The following is a 15313-nucleotide window of genomic DNA, read 5'->3' on the forward strand; positions in this document are numbered from 1 at the left end:
TGCTGGAATATAATAAAAATATGTATGATTTTAATTTAGTCTGTCGTCCTCATGGAGAACTGATTCGAGAACCGAATTTTATTGGTGAATTTTGGGAAGTCATTGAATATTAAAGTGAGGCACCGGTCGATATATTGAGAGTTGCCACCAGAGAGTTGCAGTTCGTGCAATTTGAAAAAAAAAGAAAAGAAAAGGGCCAAGGAGTTTTATGAATGTTTAAGAGGCACAAAACATAATCTTCGTCTCCCTCAACTTCCTAACTTGCAGAAAGTTAACCAAAACAATCCTTGGAGTTAACTCAAATTTTTGTTGTGGCGCCCCTCTGGAAAAGAAGCCTATTAAGGTCAAGCTTAGTACTTTCCACATATGATAGAAAGTCTTCATTACTATAGTACACACTGGTGTTGTAACGTGTTTAAAAAAGGCCTGGCGTCGCAGCACTTCTCTGGAAATTTGTCATTCATCACATTCCGCACATTAAAATTCCAATGTGGGGGTGCACCGTCATGCTGGAAAATGACGGACGACTGCAGCTCTTCGGTCTCTGCTAGATGGAACTGTTCGAGCATGTCCATGTAACCATTTCCCGTTATAGTTTTCTTAGCGGAAGAAATGGGCTTCTTCCCCCATAATGCATTAGGCCGCACTAAACATTGAATTTCGGGCTATCATGGATGTGTTCACGTGTGTTGCGTATGTTCAAGGAACCCCAAATCCTAATACTGTGCCGATTCAGATGTCCACAAATGTGGAAAGTTGTTTCATCTGAAAACAGGCACGGTTTAAGATATTCACTGTCAGCGTCTACGCAGGCTAGCATGAAACACGCGAATGACTATTGCAAAGAACGATTGCTGGGCTGCAGTGCTTGGAACATTGATTTTGTATGCAGAAACGTGTAACCGCGTATTTAACACTTAATGGACAGTTGGACTTTCGTCCAGCAGTTTGTGTGATACATGAAGGGTTGACTTCTGAAGGCTGCATTGAAATGTAGCTTGCACTGTCAACACGTACTTGAGGTCCAGACGGACGTTCACTTCTTCAAGAAGGGGAAAATGGGCTGGAGGTGTGAGTTGAAGTTTGTGTTATAAAGGGCAACGTAGTAGTCCGTGCAGCTATGGTGGTATAGTGGTTAGCACATCTGAATAGCAAGCAGAACATCTGGCTTCAAACTCCAGCCCTGGCACAAATTTTAATGCATTGCTTCAGCTTCTGTCTTTCTCGAAGATAAAGTTTAGACTCATATGTCTCCAGGAAAATCTAATTCCATCAGATCATTCTCTTTAAGGCTTTTAAACCACCTCATTACGCTAGTTTTATGCCTGTGGTGCCGTCCCATTCTGGCGTCGACAATTCTGGAGTGCCAGTGTCACAGAGTTGGATTCTTCATGCCAGATGACACTTTGATCCTTCTCCTGGTGTGCCGCCATTCTGATGCACTCCAGGCCAAAGGGAATAGCTGATAACGCTTTACAACAACAAAAAAAATGGTTCAAATGGCTCTGAGCACTATGGGACTTAACATCTGAGGTCATCAGTCCCCTAGAACTTAGAACTACTTAAACCTAACTAACCTATGGACATCACACACAACCATGCCCGAGGCAGGATTCGAACCTGCGACCGTAGCAGTCGCGCGGTTCCGGACTGCGCGCCTAGAACCGCTAGACCACCGCGGCCGGCCTTTACAACAACCCTCGATGCTTTATCTCTAGTAGTTTCCCAGTTACGATTTTTTTGGAGCGATAGTGGGCCTTTATGGACACCATGTATTTGCTTTGCTTAGCGGGATGATGTTATCTTTACCACGTTTTTGCTCATTTTTGCTACTAGTTTCAGACATTCTGTCGCACAAAGTAAAGGTAGCGCATAGAGAAGCAAAGCAAAGGATGTAAATGATTCGTTATGAGACCACGCTTTGCCTACAACTAACTGCGGCAACAGTGGCACTGCAGAGCGCGATATGGTAATGGCGAACACAACAGAAGGCGTGATGAAGCTCGTTGTCCAATTATTTGTTGCGATGGTAGCTATCCCGTAAACAATTAGCTGTCGATCGCTTCGTTATTCTGATACAGGTATGGTTCACGGGCGCGTACAATACCAGCGAATTACGTGTTGAAAACAAAATCACGTTCCGTTTTGATTACACAAGCTATACTCTGATTAAAATAACTTAGTGACGGGCAGAGTGCTGTAGCGGAGGGCTGCGTTGCTGGCGTGCTGCCAGCCACACTACACAAAGGCTCCGCAAGCACCTGCACAGCAGACAACACGGCGAGCGCGAGGCTTTCGGAAGGTACTCAGAGGTTCGGTGTGCGCTGTGATTACCATATGACGGCGAAATTTGGTAGATAACACAGGGTGTCCCACTCAAACCTCCATCATTTCAAAGACCCAGGAAAAAAATCCACAGCCGATACGACAAGCGCACCACATTGTCGAGCATCTCAAAGAATTTATTCATTTATCATCAATACATCTCTACATGTGAACCATTTCTAGCACGATAAATATCGAGTCTATATTCAATTTCTTGCCAAGTTCTTTGTAACATTTCCTCTGTTATTGTTGCAATCGCATTAGTGATACGATGTCGCAACGTAGGAATATCGTCCACTTTGGTCGCATACACGCGGTCCTTCACGAATCCCAACATGAAAAAAATCAAGCGGCGTAATGTCGGGTGAACGTGGTGGCCAGGCAATGCTTCCTCCACGTCCGATCCAACGATTGGGAAATTTCCTATCCAGAAACTAGCGAACAGCCGTTGACAAATGCGAGGGAGCTCCACCTTGTTGAAAAATGATGTTGCGTTGCAAGTCTTGTATCTGAGGGTGCACAAATTGCTCCAACATGTCCAGATACACTGACCCATTCACTGTTTGTTCCACAAAGAAGAACGGTCCAGCAATCTTGTTGTACATCATCCCGCACCAGGCGTTTAGTTTACGGCTATCACGAACATGTTCAATGACAATGTGCGGCTTTTGCGAACCCCAAATCCGAACATTATGCCTATTAACTCTTCCTGATGCATGAAAGGTTGCCTCATCTGAGAATAAACAGCTTTCCAGAAAGCTGGCATCCATATCAATACGCTGCAGCGTATCTGTAGCAAATTGTCAGCGTGGTTTGTCGTTTGGCGTCATATGTTGCAGAATTTGTACTTTGTAAGCACACACACGAAGACGCTGGTGAACTACACGATGCAATGTTGATCGAGATACATCAAGTTGCCTAGATGCTTGAATTGACTTACGTGGGCTTCTGAGAAAGATTTGCTGATGTCTTCCACTGTCTCTTCTGAAACTCTGTAACGTGCACCACCAGAATGTTTCAGAACAATACCTATAGCCAGAAACTTCCTATACCATTACTTAATTGTTTCCATATCAGGTGGACCACATTCACACACACGACGATAATTTCTTTGCACAATAATCGGCGATTTTGTTTCTGCTTGCGCGCGCTGTTGTGGAGTCGCCACTTTACCTTTATGCGACCGTGCTGCACTCCGTCGACGATACTTGGGACTTCTGACGCGTGAATATAAATTCTATGAGATGCTCTACAATGTGGTACATTTTTCACTGACGTATCTACTGTGCTTTTTCTCTCCTGGGTCCTTGAAATCAGGGATGTTTGAGTGGGATACCCTGTGTAATGCAGAACCGATTTACACTGGAAAAAATTAGTTCCAATTTTGGCCACCAGATGCAACTCGAGAGCTGTACACTGTTTATACGGCCGTACGACGTCCACACTGTCATTCGATAAGCCGTAACGTGTGTGAACAGCATGGCTATCGAGAAGAGACACTGTGCTCTGTTGGTGAAACAATTTTATGTAAATAGCAGCAATTACAGTGCTGCATTGAGAAAGTATCATCGAATGATACCCGGTGTCATGAAGTGATTTAAAGAAGATGATGATGAAATTCGAAAACACGGGTGAGCTTGCTGTGGCACCCGGGAGAGGAAGGTGTCCCTTCCTAGTGGAAGCTATCGACGAAGTTGCTGTTGCTGTAACTGGCCATGCAGCACGTGCCCTGGGTAGCGCTAGTGCTCGTGCACGAGAATAGTCCGTCGCATGCTCAACAGTACGAAAAGTTTTTCAGTCTGTTTTACACTGGTAGCTGTACAAGATCCAGACGGTGCAGCAACTGAAATCTCATGCTTCGTAGCAATGTCTTGAATTTGGTCTTCGGTTTCTGGCTAGGTCCGAAGTTGATGACATGTGGTTAGGCAATAGTCTATGCAGTGGTGAGACACATTTTACACTACAGGGCTCAGTGAATGCACAGTGAGCCGTGGCGTTGCTGGCGCGCCAGAGTATTTGCAAGTACCTCGCCTCCGCGCTCTCATCTTTGTTTGTGGCACGTACTGAGTTTTGGCTGCCTTATCCTTGTTGGAGGAGTTTAACTGGAGGCACTCGCCAAGGACGGGACAGTTGGCGTTCGATGTTACCTGTGGCTAGAGAGCCTATATAGGGAGAGAGTGGCCAATCGGCCCGTGGCAGCCAAGTTTTACCATATTGCGCGCGGGATGTGCAAGCAGGTAGCGACGCAAGCAGAAAGCTAGCCACTTCACGAATAAAAGAAGGCATGTCTGACGCATGAGACCAAAGCAGATCTTCTACCTCAATACTCGGTATATAAGTACAACAAAAGCCATTCGTCTATGTTTATATAGCGCTAATAAATTTGTGAGCAAATGGAAGTATCGTGAAGCAGTGTGTATGAATGCCGAATTTCAACAGCTGTATTTTATGATGCTGTATAAACATTGACAACTGATTAATAAGAAAAAGAAGTTTCGTTTAATGTATCTCAGAGTACATGATGCTATTTCAGATTTTTCGTTGCGGATATTCATCGTTGAAATTGGCAAACTCTTGTCTCTTTCCGACCCCACATAATGCATTTTAAGTGTGTGTCGATCTTATAACATTTTCTTATGCTGGCAAAACACGTCATTCTGTACACACTTTTAGGAACTCTATACCACAGAAAATCTGAAAAATATCAATACTTAAGTACTCTACTGAAACAGCAGAAATTAATTCAAAATAGGTAACTGAATATCCACACGATAATTATAATTTATAGGAATGTGAATAGCCAAGACTACAGAGCCAAGTGCGAGTCGCCAATCGGAAGTACGTAGACTTATGGTTCGGTATACATAGTAAAACACATAGTGTAGCATGAATTGTCACTCAATAACCATTAAAAGTCTAAGAAATAACGTTTAAAAAAACATAGTTCGAGTAAGAATCGAACTCCCGACCTTCGGATTACAAATTTAAAACTCTACCCCCATGTTACAAGGCCACAGTAGTGTTAGTTTGGTGTTCATTTACCTTTTCTTTCTTGGAGGGGATGTATCAGTAAAAAGGTTATTCTGTAATTTTTTTGTAGGCATTATAATCATATAGAAAATTTGATTGTTCGATACACAAAGAAACCAAGCGAGCTTTCTAACAGCGACAAACAGTGAGCTGATAGATCCGACCAACAGAGTGACTGTAAAGTAATTTACGTAAATAGAACCGACAGAGAACATACAAAAGTCCTTCAATACCTACCGTATTACAACCTGTACATAATTGCACAATGGAATTGGCGTTCGGCCGGCCACGGTGGTCTAGCGGTTCTAGGCGCTCAGTCCGGAACCGCGCGACTACTACGGTCGCAGGTTCGAATCTTGCCTTGGGCATGGATGTGTGTGATGTCCTTCGGTTGGTTAGGTTTAAGTAGTTCTAAGTTCTAGGGGACTGATGACCACAGATGTTAAGTCCCATAGTGCTCAGAGCCATTTGAACCATTTGAACCATTTGAACCATCGGCGTTCGAAGCGTTGAAGAGAACCAATAGTAAAGAATCACACACAATATTTACTTATATTCGTGCCAAGTCAGCGTCAGTTTGGTAAAAACATGGCGTCCTCAGCTCTCAGCCAATCAGCGATGCTATTACCATTGGCCACTCCCTCCCTTTATATAGGCTGTCTATCTGCGGCCGGAGTGCGCTTGTAGTGGAGTGGGAACCGACCACGTGTATGGGGCAGCTCGGTGGAGAGCCTTTGCTATCACCTGCGAGGAGGCTTGTTGCTGCTTTGGGTTGCGTGCTGCTGGTTCCGGACACGGCTGTCTACGGTCGTCCGCTGCCTTATTTCCGCCTGCTGTACCGACGCAAGCCATATCGGACGTCCAGCGAAGGGTTAAGTGAGATTGTACTTAGAACATGTGTGTAGAGGTATGGAGGACTGCTACCTCACTTCTGGTAACTGTAAGCGCATGGATGTTACCACGGAAGTAACGGTGTGCCTATGAAAAGTTCATGGTGTTTAAGACAGGTGTTAAATATTAATATGATGCACGAGCGTGCCTCTTCCAAGCTCGTGGGAAATTGTTGTTCGATGTAATACGTAATCAGATGCAAGGCCGTAATCTGTTTATCAAATATACTGCATTCGAGTGTTTGGTAGGCTTAGCGTAGCGAGCCCCAATAAAGCTTATAATGAAATTTCCAGAATTGTGCTCGTTACGGTTTTCACTGAAGAGTGGGGGATAAGAGTTCACGTAATTTAATTGTGACTAAGATTGGAGTGCTCGCTGGCCTTGCTAGTAATTGTAAGTTTTTTTTAATATCTTAATAGCAGGCGTTTCTCCTTAAGGTTATTGATAAGATTTGCACTGCTGGTTGTACCTTGCCTGTGTAGTTCATTCGAAGTGGGGCAGAGGCAGTGTGCCGTTTTATTAGCGAATAATGTAACCTGTTATTTAATATCTTTTGGTGGTTGTTTAAATTGTCCCTGAGGACCTGTTATGTGCGCTTGTTAAATGTTACAGCTGGCTGGCTGATGTTTTGGAGTAAGCACTACCTTCCCACCTATGGGTACCGGGGCTGTGAAATCCTAATTAGCGGGAGGTGACTCCGGGTCGAAGCTCGAGAAATGGGTCTTGAACGAATTACCGCCTTCCGCCTTGGCTTCTGCAAGTTAAGTTTTCGTTCTGCCTTCGAGCGACCTGGCGTCACTCCTCGCTAATTAATTCTGGCGGTAATTATATTTACTTTGGTATTTATTATATTTATTATTTTTATTAAATCTTGTCTCAAGAGCAACATACGATTTTGAAAGGTTGTTGCTGTGCTACTCTTAGTAAGACTTCACGCTGACTAATTGTCTTACTGGGCCTTGGAGTCGAAGTTTGAAACCTTAGTAAGCCTTATTGATATTGATTGACTCTTGAGTGTGAAACAAGTGCCTTTGTATTAACTTCATCCTGCCATTTATTGGGCGCATCTATGGCAGGTTGTTATTTAGGTAAATGTTTTTGAGAACATCAGTTCTCAATGTCCGAAGACTAGTCAGAAATATTGTGTGTCTTAATTAGGCGCATACTTGTCAGTGGTTTTAAAATTTTCTTATATATCAGATTGACCTTGTTTCATAAAAAGATATTGTTAGCAGATTCACTAAATTCTTGTGACTTACTATTCTTATTACCTAGAGTAATCAGGATGAATATATTGTTGTTCTAAAGGAATTTGTTGATACGATTGTTAAACAAAACGAGTGACAACAAAAGGGGTCCATTCCTTCCTATTGTTTCCCTGTTCCCTAGTAGATGACCGTTTCACACAGAACTGCTGCATTTGGGACACTGTTAAACTATTTGGTGTGCATGAAGAACCACTGCACTCGCCGTATGTTACTGTGTGCCGTGGATCAACATGCGCCTTTATTCTCGGTACGTTTTTCTTTAAACAGAATACAGTCACAGGGACAGTCAGGTGTACTGTGGCGCCTGCACAGTATAGAGACCTCCTTGTACAGCATGTGATTCCTGCTTTGAGAGAGCACAACAGTGTGGAAACCACGTTTTCCTGCAAAATGGAGCAACATCTCATGTCCCTCGCCCAGTGAAAGATCTACTTAACGCAACCTTCCACGATCGTGTTATCTCCAGAGGCTTTCCAGATGCTTGGCCTGCAGGATCACTTGATCTGAATCCATGTGACTTTCGGCTCTGGGGATATCTAAAAGCGCATTTACCACGCACACATTCAGTCTCTGCCTTATCTGAAGGCCTGTATACAGGAACACGTTGCTCAGATTCCACTGGTACTGCTGCGAGCAGCTGTTGATCACGTCGTTTTACGGACGCAGCATCTCGTCTGAACAAATTGCGAAAGCGGTGATTAAAAATAACAGGAAAATTATGCCGTTCTCACACGTTTGATTTTTTTTCCGCGTCCCGTTCGTAATCCATTACATATGGAAACATTTCTATACGTCTTTCTTGCATTCACAGCGCCATATTTGCACCTGGTGGCCAAATTGGAACTAATTTTTTTTCAGCGTAAATGACTTTGACACATTAGAGTATCTATCAGTGCGTTGCCGTACGGTAATTAAAACGCACAGTGGACCTCCGTGAGTAGCTGCACTTTAATGACGAGTATAACCACCTGGTACTACGATTTCCTGGTGGCTCGCTCCTACCACTCGATTCACTTCAACGTAAATCAGAAAGCAATTTTCATTCAACTTTCAAATAACTTCGGGGAATTCAGCCAGGTAACACTTTCAGCGACCGCCGATATTTCGGCGGGAGAACAGCCCGCCATTTTCAAGGCAAACTGCAACGGACAGGCGGCGTACATGCAAATTTAAAACCTCGGTTCTCGGACTGATGCAGGAAAGATAACACACACACTGGACACTAGTGCCACCAAAGATGACCAAAGTCTGAGATATCGACAGTGAGTGAGACTATGAACTCGCGGGTGAGGTAGCATTGACTCTGTCCCTCTGTTTTTTGACAAGAGAGAGAGTTTAAACAAAAACCTCCATCCCTGTTAACGAGGTTGCCCGCTGATTTAATCTCAACTGCCTCCTTAGTAACACTATCCCAATAGCTGGACGTGCATGCCAATATCTCGGTGTTATTATATAACATGGGGTGACCAGTATCCAAGCAATGTTCGGCAATAGCAGATCTACTTGGCTGCTGTAGTCGTGTGTGCCGTTTATGCTCAGTACATCGGTCCTCAACGGTCCTCATAGTCTGACCAGTATATGCCATGCCGCAGCTACAAGGAATGCGATATACACCCGCTTTACGCAGACCAAGATCATCCTTAACAGAACTCAAAAGCACTCTTATTTTAGATGGAGGTCGGAAAGCACATTTCACATCGTATTTCCGTAAAATATGACCGATCTTGTTGGAAGTGTTTCCTACCTAACGCAAAAAGACAGTAGACTTAGGTTGCCGACTCAGAATTATCATCAATTACCTGATGTTCAGTTGGTCGACAGCGCAACGCACGTTCAATCTGTCTATCACTGCAACCATTTTCACGGAACGTAACTTCAAGATGGGGCAGCTCAGCTGGCAAAGTCTCAGCGTCGGAAACGACATGTGCCTTGTGTATCAAGGTACGAAGTGCACCTTCACGCTGAGCCGGATGGTGACAACTGTTAGCCTGTAAGTACAAGTCGGTGTGAGTACGTTTCCTGTAGACTGCATGTCCCAATAATCCATCACCCTTCCGCCTAACCAACACGTCAAAAAAGGGAAGGCAACCATCCTCTTCCACCTCCATCGTGAAACGAATGTTCGGGTGGATCGAGTTCAGATGTTCTAGAAAGGCATTCAAATTCTCCCTAGCATGAGGCTAAACCACAAAGGTATCGTCAACATATCTAAATTCCCGGAAGTTATTTGAAAGTTGTATACGCCAGGAGAAACTCAGGTCTCACATTATTTTCATTCAATTATAAAGTTGCTAAGTGACTACAACAGGGTTCTCTCCCGCTACAGCTTCCAGCTTCCTTACCCTGCGTAGTCTCGAATTGTCACTCTTTTCTAGCGTTTATTCTGTGGTACCCGATTCGCTGTTTTCATGATTTCACAAATTTATACTAATTAAACACTGTGGCCCGATGCACTTCCTGTCGCCACAGCAGTTGACGACAACTGAGGCTAGTCATGTAAGTCACCTTATGTGGATCATAAAAACTGTGTTTTGTGCGTGTATTGTATTTTCTGAGGCAGAGGCTGCGAATCAATGCAAAATTTATTTGGAGAAACGTGGAATACCGCCTGAAAGTCATATTGACTCGGGCCAGTGCACCATATCAACGGTCATTGCTCCGCTGTGTGGATTCGAACCGTGTCTGGCTGACCTCCGTGTCTCGCAAGCTAGGGAACTTAAGCCATACTAGCATATCACAGCATCCACTTCTTTGTCCAACCCGAAACCAAAACGTCACGTACTCGAATCTCGGTTCCGCCAATCCCTACCGTTAATCGACCCGTAACTCCAGTACACAAATAGGTCAGTTCTCCGAAGTTATAAAACAAATGCAGTGTAATTGTAATAGTCAGTGGCGATCGAGTTGGTTCTGCGGTTATGACACTGGGGTCACATTAGGGACACTGTGGTCCAAATGGATGAAGGCAAATGTCGGAATGGTTCATTCGAGAAAAGAACGCCAGTCGTCTCAATGGTCGGTCATATATCTTCTCAAAACTCTAGCCGTAGCCTATACTGACTCTACCATAGATTTACTGCGGCGGATACGTCACATGGACAGTGCTGCCTGGATAAAGTAGTTACGTACAAGGTGTGATTCAGAAGTTTCAAGACCGATTCATTTCTGAGCAGCGGAGCGCGCGAGGACCGGTTCCGCGAGGTGGGGAAGTAGTGGGGAGTTTCAGGGAACGAACTGACGCTGCGGCAGTTGCCTCCAGAAGCCTGGAGAGCGCGCATCGCTTGCAGCGTGAGTGCGTGTCATTGACCTCGGTCGAAAAGTGGGAGAGGCGAAAATGGAGCAGCACTTGGAGCAGCGTTATGCGATTAAGTTTTGCGTGCGACTGAACAAAACCACCATGGAGACTCTCGGTATGATTCAAGAGGCCTTTAAGGAAGAAGTCATGTCCCGTGCAATGGTTTCATGTGGCAGAAACATTTCAAAGATGGTCGCGGGAATGTTGAAGACGACAACCGCTCTGTGAGGCCATCATCAAGCCGAACGGATCAAAATGTGGAGAGTGCTCCGCCGCTTGAGGGATCGAGTTAGCCTGGTCCGCCCAGCGATGAAGGGCGATTGGATTCTCCACCACGACAACGCACCCGCTCACACGTCGCGCGCCGCCACCGAAGTTTTGGTCAAGTTCAACGTGACAACACTGCCGCAGCCATCCTACGGCCCTGATTTAGCTCCAAGTGACTTTTTCCTCTTCCTCCGAATCAAGACAGGAATGAAACGGAAACCATTCTCCATCGACGCCATCCAGCACGCTTCGACGAGAGCCCTTTACAGCATGACGTCTGAGGCCTTCCAGAAGGGCTACGAACGGTGGAAGACGCGATGGCAGCGCTTTGTTGAAGCTGAACGCTCATATTTTGAAGAATTTTAGTCCGCTGTACTTAAATGTCTAAAAAATTTCTAATTCTGAGTTAAATCTTGAAACTTTGAATCACACCCTGTATATAAAGCCCCATACAATGTTGGAAATACTTCAGCTGCATTTGTAGCCGCTACCACTTGTGTAAAAATACAGCATAGACGAAAAGCATCTGCTTCAAAAGTAAAGTTAAACTGACAAACGTGGTTGCTAAATCTACACGCTTGTTTGATAAATCTTTGGCTAGACGAGAGCGAATTTGACAAACAAGTTTGCTCTTATACGAGCACGTTATCAAGTTATTGGAGACTTCATTGTGCATTCCAAGAAAGTTGATGTAATGATCGGGTTCTGAGAGTAATATTTCCTTTATCAGAGTTTCATGGGTTAATCTCTCTCTCTCACTGTAAGCCTTTCCCTGGACCAGACTCTTGTTTTTTTTTCTTCTTCTTTAAAAACATTGCCAAAGTCAGTGCCAGAACTACTCTGTCTGCATTTGTGGCCATTCTCACTACTGTCAGAATACTCACGAACACCATCTGCTTAAAAGTATGAGTAGACTGACAAATTTTGTTTATACGTATATGGACTTGTTTGACAAATCTGCGGCTAGATAAGAGCGGATTTGGCAAAAAATTTTATCGTTTTTAGGCGCCTTAACAATCACGTGCATGCGCCACCAATGATATGATGACGTCACTGGTAAAACAGTTACCGCGCGACAACAAAAACAGAAGATCTCTTTTTGTTGTGGGAATAACCATTCATCGCGCATTAATGATCTTGCAGTTATTAGCGATTCAAATCTGACAGTTCTCTGTTACACAAGAAAGTTCGTCCGACGAGCGAATAGACGTTTTAACGTCAAAACAAGTAAGTCGAATCGTGCAGAAAGGGGTTCGAAGGGAAGGGACCTGAAGATGACATCAATGTAATGCAGAAACTGGTAGCAGATAAGAAGATCATAAAATAAATTTCTACAATACATACGGCTGTTGTTAAATTATTGCATCAAGAAACTTTGACAGGGTTAGCAAAGTTTTCGTACACTCACTCTCTCGCTCGCACTCACGCCGGTCGTTCAGCTGTTGGTGGTCGGGCATCCAGTTGTTGAAAGTGTTGTCACTGGGCCAAGAGACCAAAATTTTGGGCAAATAATAAAAATTTAATAGATATCTTCTATAAAGTACTCGAGCGAAAGTATGAGCTGAAAAGTATCGACTAGAAGTCGGGCTAGAGAGACCGTAGTCATGCCGTGAAATATCGGGACTAGTCCCGCGTCACTAACTGTGACCTAAGACCCACGAGAAAGAAAGGCCACGGAGTGTACGTCACAGCATGTGACACTGCAGCTGTCACGAGTGCTAGCAGCTGCCTCTGGTGGCGGGCGACTAACTATTTCAGACGAGTTTAATAATTCTTGACTATGCACTTAAATGAATGCAAGCACTGGAAAGCACACGACACAGTTAACTCCTCCAGTGGGTATCTTTTGAATTACACTACTGGCCATTAAAATTGCTACACCACGAAGATGACGTGCCAAAGACTCGAAATTAAACCGACAGGAAGAAGATGCTGTGATATGCAAATGATTAGCTTTTCAGAGCATTCACACAAGGTTGGCGCCGGTTTCGACACCGACAACGTGCTGACATGAGGAACGTTTCCAACCGATTTCTCATACACAAACAGCAGGTGACCGGCGTTGTCTGATGAAACGTTGTTGTTACGCCTCGTGAAAGGAGGAGAAAGGCGTACCATCACGTTTCCGACTTTGATAAAGGTCGGATTGTAGCCTTTCGCGATTGCGATTTATCGTATCGCGACATTGCTGGTCGACTTGGTCGAGATCCAATGACTGTTAGCAGAATATGGAATCGGTGGGCTCAGGAGGGTAATACGGAACGCCGTGCTGGATCCCAACGGAATCGTATCTCTAGCAGTCGAGATGACAGGCATCTTATCCGCACAGCTGTAACAGATCGTGCACCCACGTCTCGAACCCTGAGTCAACAGATGGGGACGTTTGCAAGACAACAACCATCTGCACGAATAGTTCGACGACGTTTGCAGCAGCATGGACTATTAGCTCGGAGACCATGGTTGTGTTTACCCTTGACGCTGCATCACAGGCAGGAGCGCCTGCGATGGTGTACTCAACGACGAACCTGGGTGCACGAATGGCAAAACGTCATTTTTTAGGACGAATCCAGGTTCTGTTTACATCATGATGGTCGCATCCGTGTTTGGCGACATCGCGGTGAACGCACATTGGAAGCGTGTATTCGTCATCGCCATACTGGCGCATCACTCGGCGTGATGGTATGGGGTGCCGTTGGTTACACGTCTCGGTCACCTCTCGTTCGCTCTGACGGCACTTTGAACAGTAGACGTTACATTTCAGATGTGTTACGACCCGTGACTCTACCCTTCATTCGATCCCTGTGAAACCCTGCATTTCAGCAGGATAATGCAGGACCGCATGTTGCAGGTCCTGTACAGGCCTTTCTGGATACAGAAAATGTTCGACTGCTGCCCTGGCCAGCACATTCTCCAGATCTCTCACCAATTGAAAACTTCTGGCCAATGGTGGCCGAGTAACTGGCTCGTCACAATACGCCAGTCACTACTCTTGATGAACTGTGTTATCGTGTTGAAGCTGCATGGGCAGCTGTACCTGTACACATCATCCAAGCGCTGTTTGATTCAATGCCCAGGCGTATCAAGGCCAGAGGTGGTTGTTCTGGGTACTGATTTCTCAGGCTCTATGCACCCAAATTGCGTGAAAATGTAATGACATGTCAGTTCTAGTAAAATATATTTGTCCAATGAATACCGGTTATAATCTGCATTTCTTCTTGGCGTAGCAATTTCAATGGCCAGTAGTGTACATATTGAAATCCTCCGGGCTCCGCACGGAGCCCGGCGTTCGCGGAGTGCGGCGGACAAGGCGACTAGTGTGACGTCACAGGTTCGTTGCGGGGCCCGTGTCTCTGGCAGTGCAGTGCGGTGCGGTCACTTACTGGGGTCCCCGTAGAGCTCGGACTTGAGCAGCGCGTTCTCCACGTGCTTGTCGGGCGCCGCCTTGCCCGCTCCGTACAGGTAGCCCTTCTCGTACTGCGCCACCGTCTTGCCGTCCCCAGACACGGAGGCGCGGCCCCCGGACCCTGCCGCCTCCGGTGCCGCCCCCGGTGCAGCCGTGGAGGCGGACCCGGCATCAGCTGGAGACTCGCCTCCTGCGGAACACACAGGCTGCCGTTGCTGCGTCCTGCTATCTATTCACACTGCCAGTCTACCGCCTTATGAAACTGGAGGCTGTGGTGTGGTGGACCGGCGCGACTGACCCATGCGGCTGAATCTCTGTGACGAGAGCTGTGTACCTGCATTAGACAACAGCCAAATGCAGTGTGAGCAGCAACTGATGCTCGTTGCTGGCTACGCCAACGATGTCAACGGAAGTTTATCCAGTGGTAACAATACACGAAAAACACGGCGTTTCTCTTTCGGCAATCGACACGGAATTACATAAAAGGGAGAAGAAGTAAATCAAGACGAACTGGAAGAAATCGTATTAAGAGCAGAATTTGACAGAGTATTGAAAGACCGAAGCCGAAACAAACACCGTGCACCATACGCAATTCTCTCAGAACTATTAGGTTCCTTGAGAGAGTCAGCCATGACAAAGCTTTTCAGTTTGGTGTGCTGGATGTATGAGACGGGTGAAACTTCATAAAATACGAGTGGCGACAGATGTGAATATCACATACCATCAGTTTGATACATCATGAATACATAACATTGACGGTAGTTATTTGCAGAAATACTGGTGGCATCGATCTCGGGGAAGACCAACTTAGGTTCTGGAGAAATGTAGGAATAC

The 15313-nt window shown here is 45.4% G+C and overlaps 1 protein-coding gene across 2 annotated transcripts in view; it reads right to left on the reverse strand.

The window, feature by feature from the left end:
• The window catches only part of LOC124595633, a 267034-nt gene that overhangs the window by 121905 nt on the left and 129816 nt on the right, over positions 1-15313 (reverse strand). For both annotated transcript variants that reach the window (XM_047134458.1, XM_047134457.1), the window contains exon 3: positions 14457-14669. In XM_047134458.1, coding sequence (XP_046990414.1) covers positions 14457-14669 — 213 coding nt within the window. The remainder of the gene's footprint in view (positions 1-14456; positions 14670-15313) is intronic.

Source organism: Schistocerca americana, chromosome 2 (assembly GCF_021461395.2).
Source record: "Schistocerca americana isolate TAMUIC-IGC-003095 chromosome 2, iqSchAmer2.1, whole genome shotgun sequence".
Classification (NCBI taxonomy): Eukaryota; Metazoa; Arthropoda; class Insecta; order Orthoptera; family Acrididae; genus Schistocerca; species Schistocerca americana.